Source organism: Oncorhynchus keta, chromosome 17 (assembly GCF_023373465.1).
Source record: "Oncorhynchus keta strain PuntledgeMale-10-30-2019 chromosome 17, Oket_V2, whole genome shotgun sequence".
In the NCBI taxonomy this organism is placed as follows: Eukaryota; Metazoa; Chordata; class Actinopteri; order Salmoniformes; family Salmonidae; genus Oncorhynchus; species Oncorhynchus keta.
Genome location: NC_068437.1, coordinates 38,196,724 through 38,220,761, shown reverse-complemented (window position 1 = coordinate 38,220,761; position 24,038 = coordinate 38,196,724). Strand labels below are relative to the sequence as shown.

The following is a 24,038-nucleotide window of genomic DNA, read 5'->3' as shown; positions in this document are numbered from 1 at the left end:
GCGCGTGCGCATAGAGGAACAAACTGTGTAGCAAATGGCTGTGGTTGTAAGTAGGCTATAGCCAAAGCGCAATTGCATTTCTGTTGAAAATAGTCACAACAGCTAATTATTTTGGCGGACTGGTCATTTATTTTTATTCAAATAACAGGCCTCTTAAAGATGCCCTATCTAGAAATCGCACCGCCATTTCCTGGTTGCTTAACTTATAATTGTTCACCTAATTTCAGTGTATGTGACAAAACAAGCAAGTAACGTTATAGTGTAGAAAATGACTCTACCATCTAAAGCGCTGTGAAATATCTTTACCACAACCAAAAATGTATTATGTTCAGCTGTTTGAAGCTGGTGTACCAAACCAAAAGTAAAAGATGCAAAAACAGCGCTGGTAGTGGCCGGGGACTTTAAAACCTCTACAGGATGGGTGTCCCTATACCGGGACAGTTGAGCTAACCTGCATGCGCTAATGTGATTAGCATGACAGTTGTAAGTAACAGCAAACTTTCCAGGACATAGACATTTCTTATATGGGCAGAGAGCTTAAATTCTCGTGAATCTAACTGCACTGTCCAATTTACAGTAGCTACTACAGTGAATAAATACCATACTATTGTATGTGGAGAGTGCTGTGCTCTGATGTGTCATCCTGTGGGCCCCAGAGATCAAATGTTGCATAGTTATGTTTGATAAAATCTATTTTTATATTCAAATGTAGGTACTAGGTTCTACAGTTTGAACCCCTGCTGTCTCTGGCTCCACACCCATCCCGCCCGGGCCATCTAGATGTATAAGCTAATGATCCATCATGTATGACATTCCTGGGAGTGTGTAAACTTCAATTTTGTATTACCATATAATTTTTCTATGTTCTCTATAGTTATGTACTTGAAAATGTATCAATTGATCAATTCAGCACATTTGGGCAGACTTGATACAAAATATTGTCCAGTATTGCCATGCTTCACTGGATCAATCTGAAACTTTGCAAACACACTGCTGTTATCTAGTGGCCAAAATCTAAATTGCGCCTAAACTGCAATAATACATTATAGCATTTCTCTTGAATTTCAAAGATGATGGAACAAAAAAAGAACATTATTATGTATTATCTTTTACCAGATCTAATGTGTTATATTCTGCTACATTCATTTCACATTTCCACAAACTTCAAAGTGTTTCTTTTCAAATGGATATGCATATCCTTGCTTCAGGTCCTGAGCTACAGACAGATAAATTTGGGTATGTCATTTTAGGCAAAAATTGAAAAAAAGGGTACGATCCTTAAGTGTTAGTGCAGACAAATTTAAATCCTTTAGACCTAATTTCTAACATCATGTCACATGTGCAACCAAAGGAAAAAAAATCTCTAGACCATCTTTACTCCACACACAGAGACGCGTGCAACTCTCTCCCTCGCCCTCCATTTGGAAAATCTGACCATAATTAAATACTCCTGATTCCTGCTTACAAGCAAAAACTAAAGCAGAAAGTACGTGACTCAATGACTACAGAACTGGTCAGATGATGCGGATGCTATGCTACAGGACTGTGCTAGTACAGACTGGAATATGTTTGAGGATTCATCCAATGGCATTGAGGAGAATACCACCTCAGTCAACGGCTTCATCAATAAGTGCTTTGACGATGTCATTCCCACAGTGAGCGTACGTACATATCCCAACCAGAAGCCATGGATTACAGGCAACATCCGCACCGAGCTAAAGGCTAGAGCTGCCGCTTTCAAGGAGTGGGACACTAATCTGGATGCTTATAAGAAATCCCGCAATGCCTTCCGACAAACATCAAACAAGCAAAGCGTCAATACAGGACTAAGATTGAATCCTACTACACCGCCTCTGACGATCGTCGGATCTGGCAGGACTTAAACTATTACGGACTATAAAGGGAAACACAGATGCGAGCTGCCCAGTGATGTGAGCCTACCAGATGGGCTAAATGCTTTCTATGCTCGCTTCGAGGCAAGCAAAACTGAAACATGCATGAGAGCACCAACTGTTCCGGATGACTGCGTGATCACGCTCTCCGTAGGTGATGTGAGCAAGACTTTTAAACAGGTCAGGATTCATAAGGCCGCGGAGCCAGACGGATTACCAGGACATGTACTCAGAGCATGCGTGGACCAACTGGCAAGTGTCTTCATTGACATTTTCAACCTCTCCCTGACCGAGTCTGTAATGTCTACATATTTCAAACAGACCACCATAGTCCCTGCACCCAAGAAAGTGAAGGTAACCTTCCTAAATGACTACCGCCCCGTAACACTCATGTCGGTAGCCATGAAGTGCTTTGAAAGGTTGGTCATGGCTCACATCAACACCATCATCCTGGAAACCCTAGACCCACTCCAACTCGCATACCACCCCAACAGTTCCACAGATGACACAATCTCAATCGCACTCCACACTGCCCTTTCTCACCTGGACAAAATGAACAGCTATGTGAGAATGCAGTTCATTGCCTACAGCTCAGCATTCACCACCACAGTGCCCGCAAAGCTCATCACTAAGCTAAGGACCCTGGGACTAAACACCTCCCTCTGCAACTGGATCCTGGACTTCCTTACGGGTCGCCCCCAGGTGGTAAGGGTAAGCAACAACATCTGCCACACTGATCCTCAACACGTGGGCCCCTCAGGGGTGTGTGCTTAGTTCCTGTTCACCCACGACTGCTTGGCCAAGCACGACTCCAACACCATCATTAAGTTTGCTGACAACACAACGGTGGTAGGCCTGATCACCGACAACGATGAGACAGCCTATAGGGAGGAGGTCAGAGACCTGGCAGTGTGGTGCCTGGACAAAAACCTCTCCCTCAAGATGAGCAAGGCAAAGGAGATGATCATGGACTACAGGAAAAGGAGGGCCGAACACGCTGTAGTGGAGCGGGTTGAGATTCAAGTTCGTTGGTGTCCACCTCACCAACAAACTATCATGGTCCAAACACACCAAGAAAGTTGTGAAGAGGGCACAGCAACACCTTTCCCCCCTCAGGAGACTGAAATGATTTGGCATGGGTCCCCAGATCCTCAAAAAGTTCAACAGCTGCACCATCGAGAGCATCCTGACCAGTTGCTGCATCTTCTGGTAAGGCAACTGCTCGGCATCCGACCATAAGACGCTAAAGAGGGTAGTGTGTACGGCCCAGTACATCACTTGGGCCAAGCTTGCTGTCATCCAGGACCTACATACTAGGCTGTGTCAGAGGAAGGTCCAAAAAATGGTCAAAGACTCCAGTCAACCAAGTCATGGACTCTTCTCTCTGCTACCGTACGGCAAGAGCTCCCGGAGCGCCAAGTCTAGGTCCAAAAGGCGCCTTAACAGCTTCTACCCCCAAGCCATAAGAAGGCTGAACAATTAGTCAAATGGATACCCAAACTATTTGCATTGATACCCCCCTTTGTTTTTACACTGCTGCTACTCGCTGTTTATTATCTATGCATAGTCACTTCAACCCTACCTACAAATTACCTCGACTAACCTGTACACCCGCACATTGACTCGGTACCAGTACCCCCTGTATATACAGTACCGGTCAAAAGTTTTAGAACACCTACTCATTCAAGGACTTTTCTTTCATTTTTACTATTTTCTACAATGTAGAGTAATATTGAAGACGTCAAAAATGTGAAATAACACATATGGAATCATGTAGTAACCAAAAAAGTGTTAAACAAATCAAAATATATTCTATATTTGAGATTCTTCAAATAGCCACTCTTTGCCTTGATGACAGCTTTGCACACTCTTGGCATTCTCTCAACCAGCTTCACTTGGAATGCTTTTCCAACAGTCTTAAAGGCGTTCCCACATATGCTGAGCACTTGTTGGTTGCTTTTCCTTCACTCTGCGGTCCGACTCATCCCAAACCATCTCAATTTGGCTGAAGTCAGGAGATTGTGGAGGCCAGGTCATCTGATTTAGCACTCCATCTCTCTCCTTCTTTGTCAAATAGCCCTTACACAGCCTGGAGGTGAGTTGGATAATTGTCCTGTTGAAAAACAAATGATAGTCCCACTAAGCCCAAATCAGATGGGATTGCTGTGGTAGTCATGATGGATAAGTGTGCCTTGAATTCTAAGTAAATTACAGTGTCATCAGCAAATCACACCTCCTCCTCCATGCTTTACGGTGGGAAATACACATGCAGAGATCATCCATTCACCCATACCGCATCCCACAATGACGCGATTGGAATAAAAAAAATCTCCAATTTGGACTCCAGACCAAAGGACAAATGTCCACTTGTCTAATGTTTCTTGGCCCAAGGAAGTATATTCTTCTTATTGTTGTTATTTAGTAGTGGTTTCTTTACAGCAATTCAACCATAAAAGCTTGATTCACACAGTCTCCTCTGAACAGTTGATGTTGAGATGTGTCTACTTGAACTCTGTAGAGCATTTATTTGGGCTGCAATTTCTGAGGCTGGTAATTCTAATGAATTTATCCTCTGCAGCAGAGGTAACTCTGGGTCTTTCTTTTCCTGTGGCAGTCCTCATGAGAGCCAGTTGCATCATAGAGCTTTATCATTTTTGCACATGAAGAAACTTTAAAAGTTCTTGAAATGTTCTGTATTGACTGACCTTCATATCTTAAAGTAATGATGGACTGTCGTTTCTCTTCGCTTTATTGAGCTGTTCTTGCCATAATATGGACTTGGTCTTTTACCAAATAGGGCTATCTTCTGTAAATCTACGATTATCGATAATTTCAATAAGCATTTTTCTACGGCTGGCCATGCTTTCCACCTGGCTACTCCTACCCCGGCCAACAGCTCTGTACCCCCTGCAGCAATTTGCCCAAGCCCCCTCCGCTTCTCCTTCACCCAAATCCAGACAGCTGATGTTCTGAAAGAGCTCCAAAATCTGTATCCCTACAAATCAGCTGGGCTAGACAATCTGGACCCTCTCTTTCTAAAATGATCAGCCGAAATATTTACAACCCCTATTACTAGCCTGTTCAACCTCTCTTTTGTATCGTCTGAGATCCCCAAAGATTGGAAAGCTGCCACAGTCATCGCCCTCTTCAAAGGGAGAGACACTCTAGACCCAAACTGTTATAGACCTATAGAATCCCACCGTACCTTCTCCACTACACAATCTGGTTTCCGAGCTGGTCACGGGTGCACCTCAGCCACGCTCAAGGTCCTAAACGAGATCATTACCGCTTTCGCTAGAAGACAGTACTGCACAGCCGTCTTCATCGACCTGGCCAATACTTCCGACCGTCAATCATCACATTCTTATCGGCAGACTCAACAACCTTGGTTTCTCAAATGACTGCCTTCCCTGGTTCACCAACTACTACTCAGATAGAGTTCAGTGTGTCAAATCGGAGGGCCTGTTGTCCGGGCCTCTGGTAGTCTCTATGTTGGTGCCACAGGGTTCAATTCTCAGACCGACTCTTTTCTCTGTATATATATCAATGATGTCGATATTGCTGCCGGTGATTCTCTGATCCACCTCTATGACACCATTCTGTATACATCTGGTCTTTCTTTGGACACTGTGCTAACAAACCTCCAAATGAGCTTCAATGCTATACAACACTCCTTCCGTGGCCTCAAACTGCTTTTAAGAGCATGTAAAACTAAATGCATGCTTTTCTTCCGATTTCTGCCCGCACCCACCTGCCCAACTAGCATCACTACTCTGGACGGTTTTGACTTAGAATATGTGGACAACTACAAATACTTAGGTGTCTGGTTAGACTGTAAACTCTCCTTCCAGACTCACATTAAACATCTCCAATCCAAAATTAAATCAAGAATTGGCTTCCTATTTCGCAACAAAGTCTCCTCCACTCATGCTGCCTAACTACCCTCGTAAAACTGACTATCCTACCAATCCTTGACTTCGACGTTGTCATTTACAAATTAGCCTCCAACACTCTACTCAGCAAATTGGATATAGTCTATCACAGTGCCATCCGTTTTGTCACCAAAGCCCCATATACTACACACCACTGTGACCTGTATGCTCTCGTTGGCTGGCCATTGCTACATATTCGTTGCCAAACCCACTGGCTCCAGGTCATCTATAAGTCTTTGCAAGGTAAAGCCCCGCCTTAGCTCACTGGTCACCATAGCAACACCCACCAGTAGCACACCCTCCAGCAGGTATATTTCACTGGTCATCCCCAAAGCCAACACTTCCTTTTGCCGCCTTTCCTTCCAGTTCTCTGCTGCCAATGACTGGAATGAATTGTAAAAATCTCTGAAGCTGAACTCTTATATCTCCCTCTCTAACTTTAAGCATCAGCTGATCACTGAACCTGTACACAACCAATCTGTAAATAGCACACCCAACTACCTCATCCCCATATCATTTATGTTCTTGCTATTTTGCACCCCAGTAGCTCCACTTGCACATCATCATCTGCACATCTATCACTCCAGTGTTAATGCAAAATTTTAGTTATGTCACTTCTATGGCCTATTTATCACCCTAATCTTCTACATTTGCACACACTGTACATAGATTGTTCTATTGTGTTATTGACTGTACGTTTGTTTATCCCATGTGTAACTGTGTTGTTTTTGTCTCACTGCTTTGCTTTTTCCTGGCCAGGTTGCAGTTGTAAATGAGAACTTGCTCTCAACTGGCCTACCTGGTTAAGTAAAGGTGAAATAAAAATAAATAAAAAGGACCCCCCCCCCCATATCAGGCCCCAGAACCAGTCCACCCCAAGCAACAGGCTCTGCTGTTTGGTCATCTTGCTGGTGACAATACAGTTGTAGAGACCCCGCCCTATGCAGGAAAATATTAACTGGACCAGGAAGATGTCATTGGGGGTGCCCAGACTGGGTTGTAGCTGGTTCTGCGGGTCCTGGAAATCCAGGGAGTTCCTCAACTGGCCGGCTACATAGAGAGATGCCTGGGACAAGACCTCAGACTTGATGTCCCTCTGCCTCAGGATCTCCTCAGCCAGCTCCTGAGTCTCCCAGGCCCATATTGGTAGCAATCATCAACCTATACTACTGAAATCTCAAATCTCAAATTTAACCTCGAACAAACATTTTAGTCTACAGTCGTGGCCAAAAGTTTTGAGAATGACAAATATTAATTTCCACAAAGTTTGCTGCTTCAGTGTCTTTAGATATTTTTGTCAGATGTTACGATGGAATATTGAAGTATAATTGCAAGCATTTCACAAGTGTCAAAGGCTTTTATTGACAATTACATGAAGTTGATGCAAAGAGTCAATATTTGCAGTGTTGACCATTAGTTTTCAAGACCTCTGCAATCCACCCTGGCATGCTGTCAATTAACTTCTGGGCCACATCCTGACTGATGGCAGCCCATTCTTACATAATCAATGCTTGGAGTTTGTCAGAATGTGTGTCCACCTGCCTCTTGAGGATCGACCACAAGTTCTCAATGGGATTAAAGTCTGGGGAGTTTCCTGGCCATGGACCCAAAATATCAATGTTTTGTTCTCAGAGCCACTTAGTTATCACTTTTGCCTTATGACAAGGTGCTCCATCATGCTGGAAAAGGCATTGTGCATCACCAAACTGTTCCTGGGTGGTTGGGAGAAGTTACTCTCGCAGGATGTGTTGGTACCATTCTTTATTCATGGCTGTGTTGTTAGGCAAAATTGTGAGTGAGCTCACTCCCTTGGCTGTGAAGCAACCCCACACATGAATGGTCTCAGGATGCATTACTGTTGGCATGACACAGGACTGATGGTAGCGCTCACCTTGTCTTCTCCGGACAAGCTTTTTTCCGGATGCCCCCAACAATCGGAAAGGGGATTCAGAGAAAATTACTTTACCCCAGTCTTCAGCACTCCAATCCCTGTACCTTTTGCAGAATATCAGTCTGTCCCTGATGTTTTTCCTGGAGAGTAGTGGCTTCTTTGCTGCCCTTCTTGACACCAGGCCATCCTCCAGAAGTCTTCACCTCACTGTGCGTGCAGATGCACTCACACCTGCCTGCTGCCATTCCTGAGCGAGTTTCCTTGCAGGTAACCATGGTTGACAGAGGAAGAACAATGATTCCAAGCACCACCCTCCTTTTGAAGCTTCCAGTCTGTTATTCGAACTCAATCAGCATGACAGTGATCTCCAGCCTTGTCAACACTCACCTGTGTTAACGAGAGAATCACTGACACAATGTCAGCTGGTCCTTTTGTGGCAGGGCTGAAATGCAGTGGAAATGTTTTGGGGGGATTCAGTTCATTTGCAAGGCAAAGAGGGACTTTGCAATTAATTGCAATTCATCTGATCACTCTTCATAACATTCTGGAGTATATGCAAATTGCCATCATACAAACTGAGGCAAATTAATATTTGTGTCATTCTCAAAACTTTTGGCCACGACTGTAGAGCTAATTAAAAAGTGTTTCCCCCATCAGAGACAAAATTTGAAAGACAATCAAAAATACTAAAACCATTTACAAGACTCTTAGATGAGTTGTGTTATTTTCCTACAATGAAATCTCTAGTCATTCCTTCATTATGGAGTCACAGGATTATCCAAGGTTCAGCTCAGCACCAATATATCATGCTGAAAGATCAAGAGGATTTCCATGCAAAACACATTGTTCAGATGACATCAATAGCAGCCAGCTGTGAATGAGGTGGCTCAGTTATGGTTTCACATGAATAGCATACTTTACTTACATTTACATTTACATTTAAGTCATTTAGCAGACGCTCTTATCCAGAGCGACTTACAAATTGGTGCATACACCTTATGACAACCAGTGGAACAGCCACTTGCATCTACAGAACTGGAGGAGCAATGTTCCTGCCCCTAATGTATTTCATTTTTAATGCGTGTAAATGTGTTCATGTTCATCATGCTGCAAATAATAGCTTGTCAAACCTTTAATTTAAAGTGCACACAATGGGTAGGATACAGTGTACACAGTTGTTCAATTTGGGCAACTACTAACAAAAATAAGGGTCTGTACGTGTTGACAAAAATATGGGTCTGTACGAACATGGATGCTTTTAAATGGTATTGAATCTGCACTGCTGAGCAAAATTTACCCATACACTTTATGTTCTACATTTCCAAGCCTCCTATTTGAGCATTGAAAGACATCACTTGGTTTAAATTACTTTATTAACCCTAGAAATGGGTAAAACCTCAACCAGTACACAGTATAAACTTTATTTTCATGTGGTTAGGGCGTTCCATAATAGTATCTTTGCTTTTGAGACATTCTTGCATTGCTTCAGCTCTCTCAACATGCTACAACGTAGCCTGGGTGCCAGTCACCTTCTACTCTGTCAACTCCTTGTTTGGCATGACAATTCCATTAGGAGTTGGCAAGAGAGCAGAAACAGACAGGCACCCAGTAGCTACAATACTCTGAAAATAACTATGCTATTTGGCCATTTTTAAGAATAGTTCTCAGTACAATGACAAAACAAAGTCTGTCTTCTGTTGGCAGGTGTACAACATTTTGGCTACAAGAAAGGCTTCAATAACATGCAATGATGACACTTAACAGGAATCAAATGCATTGAACTGTGTATTGTCCTAAAATGCATACAGTACGGCATTGGTGCCAATGCATGCAAAGAAACACTATTACTGGGAGTGTCTAGGATATGGCGCGATATGTTGAAAGTATAGTAATGATGCAGCTAATAGTCTGGTTTTCTGCATAAACCATATCAACTGTTTTGGGGCATACCACTTAACTTGGGCAAATCTGCACAGCATATACCGTTATTTTTCTGTTGACAGTAACTTCGTTCAAAAGCCAAATATATTCTTTAAAATGATATATTAGATTTTGCAATAGTCCTATAGTACATCTTACTGTAAAAAAAAGTGTATCAGATATTGATATTAATACTTAATTCCACAGAAAGATGGCCAGTATACAAACAAGGATTACAAATGTCTCCAGTATCCAGCTGGTAGGCAAACTATGGTGTATTGCTTTGAAATACATCCTCTCCCAATAGGTCAGTTAAAATGGATTGGCACTGTACAAAAACAGAGGAGCGTGTCAGTTCACATGACATCAGACATGGTTTTGTATTTCTTTAAAATCTAGATTTGTTTCATACCTCATCTAAAATACTAAAAGTAGATATGGTGCTTGCTCTGCGAGGGTTGTAGGGGTTACGGTGAAGTCTGGAGTGTGTGCTAGTGGAGGACCCGGGTTGAAATCCGTTGAGCGTTTGCTTTAACCTGCCTGGAGTGCTAGATGGGCAGACTTTTCTATTCCCATTGTATTCCAACAGGCAAGCTCAACCAAGCACAGCTGAAGTATTTGAAATGATTTCAAATAGTATTTGAATCCTGGTCTGCTAGTGGAGACTGTTTTGTTCACAACTGCACTAGGGAACAGGGTCACATGGCGACGGTCAGCGTCACATGTTGGAATCGTCATCTGTTATGCTGGGGTTGGGTGAGTTGGAGATCTCCTTGAAAAATTCATCGTCTTTCAGCATGCTCTGGAAACACAGGGACACAATGCATGAAATAAGAAATTAATACTGGAGAAGAAATGTAAGAACTTAGAGGTCGACCGATTAACCGGAATGGCCGATTTCAATCGGATAATATTTTTTTTTTTTTAACTTTAATTAACTAGGCAAGTCAATTAAGAACACATTCTTATTTCCAATGACGGCCTGGGTGGGTTAACTGCCTTGTTCAGGGGCAGAACGACAGATTTTCACCTTGTCAGCTCAGGGAATCCAATCTTGCAACCTTACAGTTAACTTAGTCCAACGCTCTAACCACCTGCCTCTCATTGCACTCCACGAGGAGCCTGCCTGTTACGCAAATGCAGTAGAAGCCAAGGTAAGTTGCTAGCTAGCATTAAACTTATCTTATAAAAAACAATAAATTAATCACTAGTTATATCATCAACCGTGTGTAGTTATTACTAGTTTATCTAGCGTGTCCTGCGTTGCATATAAACGATGCAACGCTGGGGGTTGATTTTTATTGATGTATTATACTAAGTTAAAATAAGTGTTAATTCAGTATTGTTGTAATTGTCATTATTACAAATAAAAAATACATTAAAAAAAGAGGCAGATTAATAGGTATCGGCACTTTTTGGTCCTCCAATAATCGGTATCGGTGGTGAAAAATCATAATCGGTCGACCTCTAGAACCTATATTTATGTCACAAATGCCTTATGTATTTATACCGTGCCTTCAGAAAGTATTCATACGCCTAGACTTATTCCACAATTTAAAATGGATTTAATAGATGCTTTTATCTCACCTATTTACACACAATACTGACAAAGTTTAAAACATTTTTTTTTAATGTTTGCAAATGTATTGAAAATGAAATATGCCTCGTCACAATTCTAGTTCCTTGGACTTCATGGTATAGTTTCTGCTCTGACAACTTTGGGACCTTTTCTAGAAAGGTGTTTCTTTCTAAATCATGTCCAAACAACTGAATTGGCCACAGGTGAACTCCAACCAAGTTCTCGTGACATCTCAACGATGATCAAAAGACAACGGATGCACAGGAGCTCATTTTGGAATGTCATGGCATAGGGGTGTGAATACTTATGTAAATGAGAAATATTGATTTCATTTTCAATACATTTGCTAAAATAAAAACATGTTTTCACTTTGGCATTATGGGGTAGTGTGTAGATGAAAAAACATTTTTTCACAAATTTTGAATTCAGGCTGTCATTTTTTTGGTAAAACATCAAGTAGTATGAATACTTCCTGAAGGCACCGTAGCGCTTATACCCCAAATATTGTTAACCACAAACCATATCAACATAACACTTAAGCATAATTAAAACAGAAAAAAATAAAAGATTCCTTCTTACCGTCAAGTTTTGGATGCCCTCTGAGAAAGCTCCGATCTGCCTCACAGTTCCCTCTGAGTCCTCCATCTGCAATAACAGATATGGTTTGACACAACACCATTACTAAGAAGACCTGTCTGTGCAGCTGCTCTGAGTGAATATAGAAACTAGGCAGTGCTGCCATCTCCTGTTACGGCAGTGAACGACCAAAAAGGTCTGTATGTAACACAGGCAGACTGGAAACATTGAGTAGAGAACAATCTAAAAGGTGGAGGTTGAATCTGGAGCTTGAACTTATTAAGTGTGTACTGAGCACCATGCAACCTTTACAGAGAAATGCTTTGCCAAAATGCTTGGTCTGACAACGACCATAGGAGACGGCACAAACAGTCTTAGGACCCGACTAAAAAGTTTACCTGCTCTAGCCGGTCAATGTCGTCCTCGTAGAGCTGGAGCTCATAGCCTTTCTGGAAGCTACGTCCCTTTGGCATCTCCACGTCCATGGGGCAGACATACTCCTCATTGTCATCCTGCCTCTTCTTCCTCAGGCTGCCGAAGCTCCCGAACGACATCTTCCTCGGCTGGTGGGAACAGATTTCTCAAATGATTATAAATTGAGACCACAGCTCATAACCACAACCAGTGTCAAACACATGAAAACAATCTTACCACACCCAAACACACGTCTTCATCACTCCTTACCAAAAACCATGGTTGCATCCAAAATGCGCCCTATTCCCTATATTGTGCATTACTTTTGACCCCTACCTTGACCTTGGCGGTGGCGGTGAGCAGGGTGTAGTCAGGATTCTCCAGACAATCCTGTTTGAGCCCCTGGGCCTCAGAGCCCACCAGCAGGTTGAAGTGGGTGGCCAGGTGCCTCCGCAGCAGGGTCTTGTTGGGGGGAATATTCAGCAGCAGGGCCATAGTCTCCACGTTGAACCGTGGCTCCAGCACCTGGGGGAAGAGGGAACATTATGAGATGTGAGCTAGGTTGAGTCGCATCCCATTCTAAGATAAAACCCCATTGTCATTTCTATATCGTCTCCAACTGGTTTTAGGCATTTAGTAATTTTTCAAAAACAACAAAAAACATTGGTCTTATTTTACCAAGACCACTGTTGGCCACATTAAACCTGATCACAGGCTCTCTGATAATTCTCTCTCACCATGAGTCCCCCGTGAACGCCGCTGCCCCTCAGGTTGGGGGCATACTCCGCCAGGTCCACTGATCTCAGCCATTCCATCACTCTGTGATTGGTCCACTGGGAGATCTCTGCTGGCGTGATGTTGTTCTGACCAATCAGGAGACAGGGAGAGAAAAAAATTGGTCTGTTTATCAACAGACCAAATGATTGTACGCCAATATTTGTTAAATACTTGTTTAGCTTGAAGAAGTACATAACAAAAAGTGACTAGTGTTCATGTATTTCTGGAACCAGGGTTGTCTTCATTAGGGCACACACCAGAAAACTATTTAAAACATTTGCAACAGAAATAAAAAAATGTGCCCTAATTTGGGGACTACTGAAAACAACCGGTGGACCTACCTCGTCAGAGGGCCGTCGGCGCAGGCAGTTGGGCTCGTAGTTGTTGAGGCGCAGCACCTGAATGGCTCTCTTGATGCTGAGGTGGTGGAGCACACTGCCCACCTTCAGAGATAGCAGGTCATTCTGACAGAGGACACAGATGCAAGAATGTTAAAAAGAATGTCAGGTCAGATGGAAATAGTTAGCAGGCTCTGTGGCTCTGAATCTGATCAGGCCTATCCATGCATGGCCTGAGGACAGGAGTGTCAGTGTGTGCGTGTCTATCTCTTCGACACTCACTACTGTCATGTAGTGTAGCATGCGGCCGTCCACCCTCCCCTCATCAAACTGGGTCTTATACTGAGGCAGGCCAATGTCATCCAGCCACCCTATGGGAGGAGATGAGAGAGAGGGGGGATCTGTCAACCTGCCAGTCAATTTCCACATTAGAAATCAAATAATCAAAACGTACATCTCGAGAGCACTTGAATCAAATTCAGGACTTGTTAATTGGATTACAATTCATTTGAAACTCCCACCATATAATTGACAACATGAGATGTTAAGCATAGTAAAACCCCAGTATTAACCACGACTCCCATATACTGGCATTCATTTACTCACTAGTCACCCAGTTGTAGTCCAGTTTGCCCTTGTTGTCATCCTCCTCAGAGCCCAGGGCCTGCAGGGCCAGTTGGAGTTTCTTCCTGTGCAGCGGGTGTTTAATGCCCAGCTCCTAAACACACACACACACACACACACACACACACACACACACACACACACACACACAAACCACCCAGAGCCACACCCCCAGGACAGAACAGAGGATTAGTTCCATCCACTTTCTCCGGTCATAGAGTACAGTATTTTTGGCCAGATTATAAAGAGAGGCAGTGCCTAGGTTAACCATAAATGAAAATATTATTCATTCAGCACTTTATGTGTAAAGTTACCCTTAGTGACCCATCCCTTACAGGATTATTTGAACCCATCCCTTACAGGATTATTTGAACCCATCCCTTACAGGATTATTTGAACCCATCCCTTACAGGATTATTTGAACCCATCCCTTACAGGATTATTTGAACCCATCCCTTACAGGATTATTTGAACCCATCCCTTACAGGATTATTTGAACCCATCCCTTACAGGATTATTTGAACCCATCCCTTACAGGATTATTTGAACCCATCCCTTACAGGATTATTTGAACCCATCCCTTACAGGATTATTTGAACCCATCCCTTACAGTATTATTTGACACATATTTAAGGTCCTTAACATACAGTAGAGTGAATTCATCAACAAATGTTTTACACCTCGGTAGCGTCAACCACAACCCTAATGGGGCGAATTGCCTCATAGGGGATCAATACAAATGACATCTGGCTGTACTGCGGAGTCCAAGTGTTTTTATTCATACAGGTTAGTCTCATTGAGATACAATCTCTCCTGCTCAGTGCTCACCCTCTCTAGGTCCTGCTGTGAGCCCTGCAGCAGAGTCTGTCCAGAAGAGATCCACATGCGGGCCATGTTCAGGTAGAGCCCCAGTCCCTGCTCCTGCAGCCAGTCACACACCTGCTCCTTGGACCAGCGGGCAAACGGGGTGTCCAGGTCACTACGAGCGAAAGAATGAGGACATGCTGGCTTAACGTGGGCCACCCGTTCATAAAGGAAGACAGTATTGCCTTCTAACAATGACTTGACCGTGGTAGGACGCAAAACCGGACTAGTTTAGATTCAACTTCCTTTTTATCACATAGCCTGGTCCCAGATCTGGCTAGGCTCTCTGCCTGTAGGAGTTGGCAAGAAATCACCAACAAATCTGGGACCAGGCTACATGATTGGATAAGAGTAGTGTAAGAGAAAGTCATTTCTAGCATTGTTTTTCCTCTGTGTATTTCAGCACACAGAAAGCTAAAGGAAAGCCAAGTGACGCACATTATGTTTCTCAGTGCTCAACGGGAGTGCACTGAGCACAAAAACTTGTTTCTCATTAATTCAAGGTGAAATCACAGTGCACACTAACTTCTTGGGTAATCGCTGTAGGTCACGGGACCAGCCCAGTCTGGGACCTGCTGTGGCTCGGACTCCGCCTCTCTTGAACTCGACCGCCTCTGATAGGTTGTCATCCAGGTTGAATGTGGTGGACTGACTTCTCCTCAGCCTTAAATTTGTTTTTACAAAAAATTCAAATACATGATTTAAATTCAAGTCTGGTCATGGTTGAAAGTTAAGCACTTATGACTCCAAACGAATGTACCATGGTTGCGGTGGGGTTAGCATAGCTGAAAGCATTTTTAAAATGTTATTATAAAATAATACACAAAACATGTTTCTCTTCCTTATATTGCCAGCTTAGTTTTTTGATTAGTCAAGACTTAATTCAGAGTTTTAAATCAGATCAATATTAACCAGGGTTGTATTCATTAGGGCACACCGTAGCTAAATGTTTTGCAACAGAAAAAAAAAAAGTATTTTGTATTGAACAAGTTCAAGTACTCCCTCCCCGTTTCAGTCAGTTTCCTTCTGTTTTGGTGCCTAATGAAAATGACCCAGGCATCCAAAACTCAATTGATGTCTTTCAGGACAGTGTCATCAAGAGCTCTGTACCAAACAACTTTAACACTTACTTTCCAAAGAGCCCCTTGATTCCCTTGGACTTCTTCTTGCACTCAGGGGATGTAGTGGAGGTCACACTGGTCAGTGTGTTGGTGCTGTCGCTGTTGGCTGACCTCTGGGGTAGACCGGCCAGGTCCAGATGGTCAGTGCCCTCCTCTCGCTCTGTCTCAGCTGTAGAAACAGGACATCAGCAATGACAACAGGACATCAGCACCGCCATGTCACCATGGTAACAGTCATGGGGTGCATCCAAAATAGCATCCTTTTGGCTCTGGTCAAAAGTTGTGCAATATAAAATCAGGTGTAGGATCTTAAATTGATCTTCCTGTTGTAGGAAATGTTCTGCACAGCAGGAAATGCAAACTTGTAGGTTTAAAAAGGATTCTAAATGTGTAATTTTCACTTTAAAATGTAAGACTTGATTTGCCCCAAATAAAAATGTAATCGACCCCTACAAAAATATCCATTCATTATAATCCACATTTACTGTTGCTGCAGGATTACTTTCTTGCTGTGAAAAACCGGTCAAAGATTCCTCACCTGTAGGGAATAGGATGTCATTTCAGATGCAGCCATGAACAGATATCTGCATCTCAGGGCCAGAGGCTGTGGCCCAGAAACACCCTATAGCCAGCCACAACTCCCAGACAGAGAAATCATAGGGATGGTATAACACGAATACCCAGGCAATGCTACTCACTTTTTATTATCTATGCATAGTCACTTCACCCCCACCTACATGTACAAATGACCTCAACTAACCTGCACCCCCACACACTGACTCAGTACCGGTGTCCCCTGTATATAGCCTCATTATTGTTATTTTATTGTGTTACTTTAGTTTATTTGGTAAATATTTTCTTAACTATATCTTGAACTGCACTGGTGGTAAAGGTCTTGTAAGTAAGCATTTCACAGTAAGGTACTTGTTGTATTCAGCACGTGGCAAATAAAGTTGGATTTGAATCTGTTAATATCTGCATGCAATGGTGTGGAGACTCATGAAGCACTAAAGAGTTATTTTATTTTAGTTGCAGTCAAAGACTAGTTGTGCACTGGTGTATAGGCAAAACATGCATACAATTCAAATGTCAATATTATACTTGAAGAGATATTGGAGGCATCCTAAATCTTGAACAGTGTTTATTTATTGAACCTTTATTTAACTAGGCAAGTCAGTTAAGAACAAATTCTTATTTACAATGACGGCCACTCCCAGGTCAAACCCTCCCCTAACCCGGACGACGCTGGGTCAATTGTGCATCACAACCGATCAGGGCCGGTTGTGTATCACAACCGATCACGGCCAGTTGTGATACAGCCCAGAATCAAACCAGGGTCTGTACTGACGTCTCTATCACGGAGATGGAGTGCCTTAGACAGCTGCGCCACTCGGGAGCTAAAGAGTGTAATTCATGCACACACACATATTCCTAAATGAGACTCACTAGGCCTCTGGTTACAGCATGCATGACCGCTTCACTGAACTCAACTTGTACATGGGAGAGTGAGGTGGTCTAAGTTTGGAAACCACAACATAATCAGTATCTAACTGTGTTTAGTGGGTTTAAGAAAAAGGTTATTTGAATATTTGGAGTTGAATTTAGCTTTCAGGAATAGTGAACAGCATATCAACTGATAAGAGCCAAAACATCAGGAAGAACATAACATTCAAATAAAGAAATGTACTTCATGAAGACTATCAGGGAACATCACTGCAGATGACATCTGGTTATAAAACCGGGATATGGTTTGTTGCGAGGGGAGTTTGAACAGAAATAGAAATGAGCATATACAAGCAGTTTGCCGACACACAGAACAAAACATACAAAAAAGGCTCAGATCTTTGATGTTATCCAGCCATGTTGCAAAGCTGTTTGCCTCTGAACAATTGCTGGTAACATGGGTGTGGTTGCATGTGAGGATGTCTACTGTAGCTACTGTAGAATTATATACCAAAATAGCAGCAACGATAATGCCTTGTCATGGGCTAATGGTTGCCGGAGTGTAAGTAACCTCTTTTCAAATGTTTAGAGTGGAAATTCAAACCTATGTGAAAACTCCCAAGTTATATCTACATGAGCATGCTTCATTAAGTCTTGAAATAACAAGGTCACCACCAACACCTAGCATAAGACTTGGGTTAATCATGAATTATATATATATATATATATATATTCCTACCCTTACATCTCTATCAACACCAGCATGCTTAAAGAATATGTAGAAGTCACCTTCAACTTATATTCCATATAGAGCGATCACCCAACAAAGAAAGAAACTGTACATTTTTTTAACTAAGTCTGGGGAGAATCATGATTTATGAAATTAAATTACAAAAGACAGTTCAGCTCACATAACGTTTGTGAGTTAAGTGAAAGTAGATATTCAACAGTTGGTTGAGGAGTTGGTTGAGAAGGTTTGGGAAGGAAGGGGACGGAGGGAATGTTATGAGGTCAAGAGTCATATCCAGTAGTGGTAATTCCCCCAGCGAGGCCATACTGCTGCCCTGCCTTGCCCTGAGGACATGATGGCTCCATTATACTGTACCTAGCATAGGCGCACTCGCACTCCGGCTACGATCTTCACAATGTGTTACAGAAAGCAGACATGACATGAGAGGAACAAGACAGAGGTCAAAGGTTACCGAAGGGAAAAAACAACAGGGGATAGTCACAGTATAACGGTAGGAGGAGGAGACAGATAATATACATATATAACACAACTACAAAGCGCACACACTACCCCTCTAAGTTCCTTACTGTCTGAATTAAGTGGCAGAAACACCAAAAATATATATACACAAAAGTATGTGGACATCCCTTCAAAATAGTGGATTTGGCTTCACCCATTGATGACAGGTGTATCAAATCGAGCAAAGCCATAAAATCTCCAGAGACAACCATTGGCAGTAGAATGGCCTTACTGAGGAGCTCAATGACTTTCAATGTGGCACCGTCATAAGATGTCACTTTTCCAACAAGTCAGTTCGTCAAATGTCTGCCCTGCTACAGCTGCCCTGGTCAACTGGAAGTGCTGTTATTGTGAAGTGAAAATGTCTAGGAGCAACAACGGCTCAGCCGCTAAGTGGTAGGCCACACAAGCTTACAGAACAGGACCCCTGAAGCGCGTAAAAAACGTCTGTCCTTGGTTGCAACAATCACTACCGAGTTCCAAACTGCCTCTGGAAGCAACGTCAGCACAAGAACTGTTAGTCGGGAGATTCATGAAATGGGTTTCCATGGCCGAGCAGCCGCACACAAGCCTAAGATCACATGCGCAATGCCAAGCTTCGGCTGGAGTGGTGTAAAGCTCGCCGCCATTGGACTCAAGAGCAGTGGATAGATTTTCTCTGGAGTGATGACTCACGCTTCACCATCTGTCAGTCCAACAGACGAATCTGGACTTTGAGGATGCCAGGAGAACGCTACCTGCCCTAATGGATAGTGCCAACTGTAAAGTTTGGTGGAGGAGGAATAATGGTCTGGGGCTGTTTTTAATGGTTTTGGCTCCTTCGTTCCAGTGAAGGGTAATCTTAATGCTATAGCATACAATGACATTCTAAAGAAATCTGTGCTTCCAACTTTGTGGTAACAGTTTGGGGAAGTTTTCCTGTTTCAACATGGCAATGCCCCCGTGCACAAAATGGTCCATACAGAAATTGTTTGTCGAGATCGGTATGGAAGAACTTGACTGGCCTGCACAGAGCCCTGACCTCCACTCCATCGAACGCCGACTGAATTGGAACAAAGACTGAGCCAGGCCTACACGCCTAACATCAGTGCCCAACTTCACTAATGCTCTTGTGGCTGAATGGAAGCAAGTCCCCACAGCAATGTTCCAACATCTAGTGGAAAGCCCTATCAGAAGAGTGGAGGTTGTTATAGCAGCAAAGGGGGATCAACTCCATATTAATGCCCATGATTTTGGAATGAGATGTTCGAAGAGCAAGAACTTTTGAAAAAAAAGAAGACTACCATCTCACAAATCTAATCATACCCAACATGAAATGGTCAAAATTCACAAGATACCACATCATATAAGTGAAAAGAGCACAAAAGAAGCAGAGTTAGCAGGCAGAAACCAGTGAGTAGCAGTGTTATACAGTATCTGGGCCTAATTCATAAAGTATCTCAGAGTAGGAGTGCTAAACTAGGATCAGTTTGGCCTTTTAGATCTTAATGAATAAGATTATACGGGTGGGGAGGACCGGATCCTAGATCAGCACTCGTGGTCTGATACGCTTTGTGAATATGGGATCTGTTACCACAAAGCTTCCACCGGAGACCCAGAGCTCATCCACCCACACCAGGCCATCCATCTCTTACCCAGGTTAGGGGTGCTGGCTGTCCTCTTGCCTCCCTTGACCTTGAAGAAGCCCCGGCCAAAGGAGGAGCGAGCCTTCTTGTTACCGAAGCGGTCATCCTCCGTGGTCACTGGGTGAGACGAAGAGGGAGACTTGGGCGGGCGCTCGCTGATCTTACTGATCTCCTCCACAGCCTTATTCTGAACAGTAGCAGAAAAGAGCTGACAGATCAAATTTACATTTCAGTCATTTAGCAGACATTCTTATCCAGAGCAACTTACAATCAGTGCATTCAACTAAGGAAACAAACACATGACAATCATTGCAAGTCAAATTATTCTTCAAAATAGCCGCTATCTGCCAAATCAGTGCACACAACGCCAGAACCATGTCACATCAAACACGCAGTAACATATAAAACAATCTATGGGAAATTGGATTTGAAAATACCATACAGTGCAGAGTTGGCTTAAAGTGTAAAGTCATACATTTCAATTGAATGTGATAAAAGGCAATCAAACGCATGCAACGAAACCAAGGTGACACGCACACGGATGGGAATAAAACATTTTTTGCTGTTCGAGAGTACTCAGATTTGATTTCAAGTACTCAAATTAATAAATAAATATTTATTTATTTTATTTGTAACACGCAATGGAATTTCTCTTTGCGCATTTATGTATTTTTATTTAACTAGGCAAGTCTGTAAAGAACAAATTCTTATTTTCAATGACAGCCTAGGAACAGTGGGTTATCTGCCTTATTCAAGGGCAAAAAAAACCCAACAGATTTTTACCTTGTCAGCTCGGGGATTTGATCCTGCAACCTTTTGGTAACTGGTCCAACGCTCTAACCACTAGGCTACCTGCCGCCCCAACAGATCGGAACAGTGCCTAATTTATCATAACCATTACAGATAACACATCCTAATTGCCCCATATACTGTATGTTCAGTCAATAAAAAAGAAAGTGCCATTTAAGATGAATTTATTGAAAGCGTAATATCAACTGGTTATATAACATTGTGGAACACAATCTTCCAAAAGGCAGTAGCCTCAGTAGTGGAGATGAGCAGAGATGGGTGGGATGGGCTGAGGGAAGCTGAGGGTTGGGCTGAGGGAAGCTGAGGGTTGGGCTGAGGGAAGCTGAGGGTTGGGCTGAGGGAAGCTGAGGGTTGGGAGAGGAGTTGCTGGGCGGGGGATTGAATGATGGTCAAAGATAAAAGTATAAAAAAAAAAAAATCCAAATAAAACATAGTAAAAAAGTTTGAATGATACTGAAAGGCAGTGTTTTTACAGCTAATGCCAATTTGCCTGAGGCTGATGCCGTGCAGGTGTTTGTACACATGCATATACACACACACACACACACACACACATGTAAATAGTGCCAGACATGCACTCAAACATATACAGTTGACCTTGCTGTTATGATTTTAGTTGTCCTTTGTTTATTTGCATTGTTTTCTGTCTTGTCTTTTTCTCTCTTTAGTTCATTTTCTTGGTTGTTGGTGGATTGGGGGTGGGGAATGGAATTATTTGTATTTTTTTTCTTGGGGGGTGCCGACGACTGTGGGAGGGGTCTCAGATGGTTGAGGAGTGACTCTTGGGGAACTGTGGGGGAGGGGAAATATTGGCGGATTCGGGTCCCCGGTTTTGGCCTTGTGGGAGATCTGTCGACGTGCCCTTGAGCAGGGCATTGCTTCTGTGTGTCACTCTGAATGGGAGTCTGTTGGATGACTGGTATGATGTAGTCGTTGAGCAGCCTCACTACAAGTATATTGTATGTTTTGGATATTCAATAAAATAAAATGAAATAAATGAGGTAGTGGCGATAGCTTGTAGAAGCCTATGGCTGTACAATGGCATAGCCTTGTTTTGTTCATTTAGCAGACAAGACGCTCTTATTTCCAGTCAAGACACCCATTGTCTGTTTGGGGAGTATGCATATGCTTAATGATTCTGATGAAAATACGCTCTGCTTGAACAACCTACCGGTAATGTATTATTATTTTCTGTGTGGATCCTGTCCATGTTTAGGTGGGTTATAACCTAGGCCAGGGGTATTTAACATTATCCTACAAGGTCCAGAGCCTGCTGGTTTTCTGTTCTACCTGATAATTAATTGCAAGCACCTGGTGTCCCAGGTCTAAATCAGTCCCTGATTAGAGGGGAACAATAAAACAATGCAGTGAAACTGGCTTCGAGGTCCAGAATTGAGTTTGAGGGGCCTAGGCTAGCCAAATCTAAATATCACTAGCAGTTCGCAAAGTAGCTTAAGCAGAAAATAGACGGGAGAAAATTATTCCATAACTGCAGTTCGTTTTGGAACACATATTTCCTACTTCAATCAACCAGTCCATTTTGAATGTGTGATAAAACTGTCGTCATTTGGCAAGGAATGTAGCGTGTGTATCCCATCACTTAGATATATGTTTTTATAGGCATTTACACAGTATCCAAAACATTAGCAACACCTGCTCTTTCCATGACACACTGACCAGGTGAAAGCTATGATCCCTTATTGAGGTCAAATGTTAAATCCACTTCAATCAGTGTAGATGAAGGGGAGAAGACCGGTTAAAGAAGGATTTTTAAGCCTTGAGACATGGATTGTGTACGTGTGCCATTCAGAGGGTGAATGGGCAAGACAAGATTGAAGTGACTTTGAATGGGGTATGGCAGTTGGTGCCAGGTGCACCGGTTTGATTGTGTCAAGAACTGCAACGCTGCTGGGTTTTTCATGCTCAACATTTTCCTATGTGTATCAAGAAGGACATCCAGCCAACTTGACCCAACTGTGGGAAGCATTGGCTAGGGTCAAAGAAAATTTCACTTGCCACAAAGCACATTCCACCAAATAGTTTTACAGTATTTGAAAAAAATGTGAGCTCTCGTTAAAGATCAAGCTTTGTCGTCCATTCCAGTACCCATGTCCATCCCTACACACACACACACACACACACTCATAAACATTAGCCTTACTGAGGATGCTAACCTTCAGGGGGCTGTGCTTTGGCAAAGTGGGTGGGGTTATATCCTTCCTGTTTGGCCCTGTCCGGGGGTGTCCTCGGATGGGGCCACAGTGTCTCCTGACCCCTCCTGTCTCAGCCTCCAGTATTTATGCTGCAGTAGTTTATGTGTCGGGGGGCTAGGGTCAGTTTGTTATATCTGGAGTACTTCTCCTGTCCTATTCGGTGTCCTGTGTGAATCTAAGTGTGCGTTCTCTAATTCTCTCCTTCTCTCTTTCTTTCTCTCTCTCGGAGGACCTGAGCCCTAGGACCATGCCCCAGGACTACCTGACATGATGACTCCTTGCTGTCCCCAGTCCACCTGGCCATGCTGCTGCTCCAGTTTCAACTGGCCTGGGCCCTAGGACCATGCCCCAGGACTACCTGACATGATGACTCCTTGCTGTCCCCAGTCCAGGCCATGCTGCTGCTCCAGCCTGGCCTGGGCCCTAGGACCATGCCCCAGGACTACCTGACATGATGACTCCTTGCTGTCCCCAGTCCACCTGGCCATGCTGCTGCTCCAGTTTCAACTGTTCTGCCTTACTATTATTCAACCATGCTGGTCATTTATGAACATTTGAACATCTTGGCCACGTTCTGTTATAATCTCCACCCGGCACAGCCAGAAGAGGACTGGCCACCCCACATATGCTCTCTCTAATTCTCTCTTTCTTTCTCTCTCTCGGAGGACCTGAGCCCTAGGACCGTGCCCCAGGACTACCTGACATGATGGCTCCTTGCTGTCCCCAGTCCACCTGACTGTGCTGCTGCTCCAGTTTCAACTGTTCTGCCT

General features: G+C 43.2%; 1 protein-coding gene across 8 annotated transcripts in view; it reads right to left on the bottom strand.

The window, feature by feature from the left end:
• Positions 1 to 9,070: 9,070 nt before the first annotated feature.
• The window catches only part of ppfibp1b (PPFIA binding protein 1b), a 52,249-nt gene continuing 37,281 nt past the window's right edge, over positions 9,071 to 24,038 (bottom strand). For 6 of the 8 annotated variants that reach the window (XM_035789740.2, XM_035789744.2, XM_035789743.2 and 3 more), the window contains 12 exons: positions 20,255 to 20,453; positions 15,938 to 16,097; positions 15,334 to 15,471; positions 14,772 to 14,922; positions 13,926 to 14,037; positions 13,602 to 13,690; positions 13,323 to 13,445; positions 12,942 to 13,067; positions 12,541 to 12,729; positions 12,189 to 12,353; positions 11,794 to 11,859; positions 9,071 to 10,437 (listed from right to left, as the gene is read on the bottom strand). In XM_035789740.2, coding sequence (XP_035645633.2) covers positions 10,354 to 10,437; positions 11,794 to 11,859; positions 12,189 to 12,353; positions 12,541 to 12,729; positions 12,942 to 13,067; positions 13,323 to 13,445; positions 13,602 to 13,690; positions 13,926 to 14,037; positions 14,772 to 14,922; positions 15,334 to 15,471; positions 15,938 to 16,097; positions 20,255 to 20,453 — 1,602 coding nt within the window. In that variant the 3' untranslated portion in view covers positions 9,071 to 10,353. The remainder of the gene's footprint in view (positions 10,438 to 11,793; positions 11,860 to 12,188; positions 12,354 to 12,540; positions 12,730 to 12,941; positions 13,068 to 13,322; positions 13,446 to 13,601; positions 13,691 to 13,925; positions 14,038 to 14,771; positions 14,923 to 15,333; positions 15,472 to 15,937; positions 16,098 to 20,254; positions 20,454 to 24,038) is intronic. The other 2 variants (XM_035789742.2, XM_035789745.2) reach the window with 1 other exon arrangement.